Source organism: Chinchilla lanigera, unplaced genomic scaffold (genome assembly GCF_000276665.1).
Source record: "Chinchilla lanigera isolate Chin_1 unplaced genomic scaffold, ChiLan1.0 scaffold00019, whole genome shotgun sequence".
Taxonomy (NCBI): Eukaryota; Metazoa; Chordata; class Mammalia; order Rodentia; family Chinchillidae; genus Chinchilla; species Chinchilla lanigera.
In genome coordinates this window covers 28,628,921-28,633,826 of record NW_004955420.1, presented here as the reverse complement: position 1 = coordinate 28,633,826, position 4,906 = coordinate 28,628,921, and the positions used below count along the sequence as shown (strand labels likewise).

General features: G+C 50.7%; 1 protein-coding gene across 1 annotated transcript in view; it reads right to left on the bottom strand.

Annotated features, from left to right (window-relative positions):
* Positions 1-816, bottom strand: part of Ulk4 (unc-51 like kinase 4) — a 398,151-nt gene extending 397,335 nt beyond the window's left edge. Inside the window, exon 1 of the mRNA XM_005383568.2 lies at positions 188-816. Coding sequence (XP_005383625.1) covers positions 188-304 — 117 coding nt within the window. The 5' untranslated portion in view covers positions 305-816. The remainder of the gene's footprint in view (positions 1-187) is intronic.
* Between the last annotated feature and the right edge of the window lie 4,090 nt (positions 817-4,906).

Here is a 4,906-nt window from a genome sequence, read left to right as displayed (position 1 = left end):
AGTCCACAGCCGCCACGCACCTGATCGGCCGCACCTTCCGCGCCGGCCTCGCCGCCCGTCTCCCAGGCAGCGCGCGACGCCGAAGGAGCGCGGGCGCTCATTGGCCGGAAGTGAATGGGCGGGGCCCGCCCAGGTGAGCTCACTGGCCGGGACTGGGCGGGAAACGGTGGTGGTAGGCGGGACTCACTAGAGCATGGCTGGCCGAGCCCTCCTCCGCGTTTGGACTCGCCTGGACCGTCTCCATGGTAGCACGCAGAACACCGGAAGGAAAGCAGGGCGCTGATTGGCTGAGCGTCCAGCCCATGCAGCCGGCATACCGGAAGTGGGAGTGACAATAGTCGGTGAGACCAGGGTGTGGCGCAGCCTGAGCGGACTTCTGGAGTAGTTGTGGCAGAGTTGGGGTGTCGGGGTTGGGGCGCCGTGGCTCTGGTCCCCGCCACCCCCGTTTCCTCTGTCACTCCGTTCCTGGGCACCCCTGCCACGAGCTCGGATGCGCGCGGGCGGACACCTCGGCGTCTTCACAGTTCACGGTTCAGAGAACAGCAGGCTGTGTAGACTGGAAGCCCGGTCGGAGTTGCTTAAACTTGCACAGCCGCGTGATCTAAGTTCCCACCCCCGGGCTCATCAGAACCAGCGCCCCTTCGCCTCCTTGCAAGCCTGTGCAGTGGCTTCTAACACCCCCTCACACACACCCAGGGTGCCTTTCAGACAGATTTCTGGCCTCCCCAAAGTGTTAAAAGCGTCACTCCACAATAACGTACGCACACCCTGTTTATAGCAGCAAAGTTTGTAATTGCTAAATCCTGGAAACAGCTCTGATGCCCATCAGCAGATGAATAAAGAAAATGTATTTCTATGCAGTGGAGTACTACTCTGCCATAAAGAAGGATAAACTTTAGTCATTTGTAGGTAAATGGATGCCATAATCTGAAGTGCAATAAATCAGACGCACAGGTTTTAAATATTGCATTGTTTCTCTTGTGTGAGAAACCCAAAGGGTAAACAGGAGCATAATGGAGAATAGATGCTGAGAAGCAGGAAGAACTTGTTCAAACGGGAAGGGGAAGAAGGGACGGGGAGGGGAAGAAAGGACAAGGAAGGAAAAATGGGAACCGCTTTTGTGAGTGGGGAAGGGCAGAATGGTTGAAGGGAGAGGAGGGGAATGGGAAAAAAAGAATTAAGATGTATTAGGTGTGGGTCAATATGTATGACAAATACGTGCTAATAAAGTTTTTTAAAAACCTGGCCCTGCCCACAGAACTTTGGTCCCATGGATTGATGGGGTGTAAAGTGGACATTCCCATCTGGGTTAGACCCTGCGGTTCCAGGGCCCCGGTGCGCCAGTAACTGCTCCCACCCCAGGTGAATCTGCTCTGTTGTTTCACTTCCAGTGCCTCAAGCTGCCTGCCTTGTCTTTCTGTGCCGGCTTTGGTATGGAAAGGCTTTCGTCCTGCACCACTCCTAGATTAGCAAAGCTATTAAATCTGATGAAATGCATTGGGCTTATTCTAAGTTTTGATCAATAGTCCCAAATATCTGAACAGTATCACATTCTGGGATTTCTTACCATCGTTTCCTCGGCTGCTTCCAGGCCATTCATGAACCAGCTAAGACAGTTAAATTTTTGTATGCATGTGCGTTTTCCAAATACAGAGTTGTCAAGGCTGAGGGGTCTGGAGTGGTGTTTTTGCAGGTGAGATCCCCAGAGAAAAGATGCATTCAGGGCAGACACTGGTTCAAAAGGCAGGCAGCAGCAAGAAAGAGCAGCTGCATCTGTATTGTTTGTTTCTTATATGTGCTGTTATGACTGATTTACATTCTTGTATGCTTAACCATGCAGCGCAAGTGTGGTTATCTAATGCTAAGTCGCGGTTGCATAAGTGTGACCCGCTCTGCACCTGCACTAGACAGGGGGTTCACATCCTTACATGTCCTCAGACGACCTGACCAGAGCTTTGAAGCCACAGTGTCCCTCACAAGAGTCCATCAACCTGGTCAGGTTTCCAGAGATGCCAATGCCCCAGCAAAGTTTAAGAATTCTTCCTGCATGTAATTTTAAGACACCATCACAAAAGACAAGCTAGAGAAAACATGCACACTGCCCAGTGGCCCGTACTGGTGCAGACATAAGAGCTTGACAAGCATTTGGTCAATTTCAAAAATGCAGTAAAAGTCAGTAGGGTGCTGTTGAGATTCCCAAGCAGGACTGTGAGCTGAAACATCAGGGTCTGAATAGCTGAAATCCCCAACCATCTGTTGAATGACCTTTGCTCTTCTTGCGCAGGTTTCAGGTTCCCATTCTCAGTGTGAAACTGAGCACTAACACTCCCTTTCCTGCCCCACCCCCGGTTACCTTCTGTGACCCTGGGCTTGCAGGATGCTCGTGTGAAGTGCATTTTCTCTTGCGGCCTTGAGTTTGGTGATCAGCACAGGCCCTCAGCCTCTCCGGCCTATCCATTGTGTTATCCATCAATGACAGGGCTGGCCCCAGGAAATAATGATCTTTGGCTTGCAGTGTGCAGGACTGAAATGTGTCTTGTGACGAGGTGATTAGGATCAGCTGCATGTCGCTTGGCCACAACCCTGCGCTTGTGAGAAGGTGCCCACCAGGCAGCCGTGACCCTCACCTGCATCAGCCACCTGGCAAGGGGCTCTGGAGAGATGAGAATGCCTGCCGCTGCCCTGGGCTGTCTCTGCACAGTAGCGTTCTTTCTCCAGGGTGCTGCACCCTGACATAGCACTTGCCCGGCCTGCACCAAGCCTGAGGGTCCAGCCCCATGACTACCAGAAAAAGTGAACTGGACATGAAGAAAACCAAACACTGAGTTACTAGGCAAACCTCTTCTCACAAACACCTCATCCTCATCTTCCTTATCTCTAGGTCATTGCAGAGGCGCTCTTTGTTCACCCACACAGAGCACTGAGTTAGATGTTGCAGAGAAGAAAAAAAAAATCTTTCATGCAAAGAAACAGGGAAAGAATAATACCTGTCAAAAAATAATAGTTGTAAAGTTAGCTTTCGTTTTTTTAGTACTGGGGATTGAATTCAGGACCTTCTCATTGAACTACTTCCCCTGCGCCTTTTATTTTTTTTATTTTGCGACAGGTCCTCACTAAGTCACTAAGCACCCCAGGTTGGGCTTGAATTTGTGACCCTCCTGCCTCAGCCTCCAGAGTACTGGGATTACAGGTGTGAACCACCACACCTGAGTTGTTGTTATTGTTCTTCATTTGTTGAGACAGGCTCAGGCTGGCCTTGAACTTGCTGTGTAACCCAGGCTGGGCTTGAAATCCTGATCCACCTGCCTCAGTCTCCCAAGAGCAGGATATTATAATGCCCAGCAGCAGAAAAAAAACTGATGGAGAAGGAAAACAAATTAAGATAATTTACCTGGGTCCCAGAGAGAAGTTAGAACAAAAGGAACCAATTTTGAAAGGGTTCCAAGGTGCTCAGGATGGGCCATGAAGAAGACCCCCTGCTTCTACCAAGAGAGGAGCCTAGCAACACACCTGGGAAAGCACTGGGACTGGGTGTATGGATTTACCACAAAGCCTCCCAAAGCCTCACTGGGGTGACTGAATTAGGATTGAAACCAGGCTGAGGGGGAGGGGCGGCAGTGTGGGTCTATAACCCCAGGAGTGTGGGAGCCTGTGGCAGGAGGGTCACAAATTCAAGCCCAGTCTGAGCAACTAATAACCTTCTCTAACTAAAAAAAAAACTTTTTTTTAAAGGGCTGGGGATGTAGGTCAGCACACAGGCCCTGGGTTCCACCCTCAGTACTGGAAAGAGGGCTGGGGGAGCATTGAACCCACGAAGGCCCTAGCAGTCACCCAGAGAATATATCAGGTGGAATTCTGAGCCGTCTCAGGACACAGGAAGCCCTAGGCTCAGAGAAGTGCAGGACGCCTCACAGGAGCACCGCAGCTGGGCATCTGCCTCGCGGCCCAAGAGTTTGTGCCTGCCTCAGTGCTGTGGAACTTGGATCAGGCCAAAGGGAAGACACGGCACCGAGGGCCTTTGGCAGGCATTTAGCTCTGTTATACTGCGGTGATGATGACTTTCACTTTCGAGATAAGACCTGGAAATGCTTTCTAGGCAGAACACAAGGCCAGAGGCCAGGGCTCGGCTCCTCCTTCACCCCGCCCTGCAGAGTGAAGGTGGCCGGGCTTCCGGCTCTCATCAGAGGTTTGCAGGAGGAAATATGCCACCATGCGCCTGAAGGGAGAGTCTTCTGGTTAAAAAAAATAAATAAAAACAACTATCGCCATGAAATGACGCTCACTAATCAGTAAACCCCCCCCAAATGCCACGGTAAGACCCTTCTAAAGCCTTGCTCTTGCATAGCCAGAAGTAGCAAAGATTTGTGAGGAAAGATCCTAACACAGAGATTAAAATAAACAAATTGACAAAAGTAAATTAAAGAGAACAACATTAATGCAGAAAGCTACTGAAAAGCTTCAAAACTTAGAATCAGTATCTTCAAAGATGTGAAAACCTAAAGCACCGGCAGTGTGCTAAGCTTGGAAATGCACGTAGGATCAGAACCCAACCAACAACAAGCATCACTTCCGTCCAAGCTCCCGGAACCGGGCAGGGTCACTGCGCCCCTTCTCGGCCTGCCCAGGGCCAGGCTGCTCTGACCCCGAGTGCCCAGACTTGAGTTTCTGTTTTGTTTTTAAGCCCAGAGATATTTAAGAGTGACCATTTTTTAAAATTAGCAGTTGGATAGATTTGCTGGCCTCTACGTTATTTGAGTCTGGAAATCTTAGGATTTGCTTCATGGCTGCCAAGGTGGTCTCTCTTCTTCCCAGGGGTGCATTTCCAGGCCCCGAGGACCCCAAAACCGGGCTACCCACGCCCTCGGTGTGTGGTTCGCTCCCGCAGGCACCATTTCCGTCTTAACCA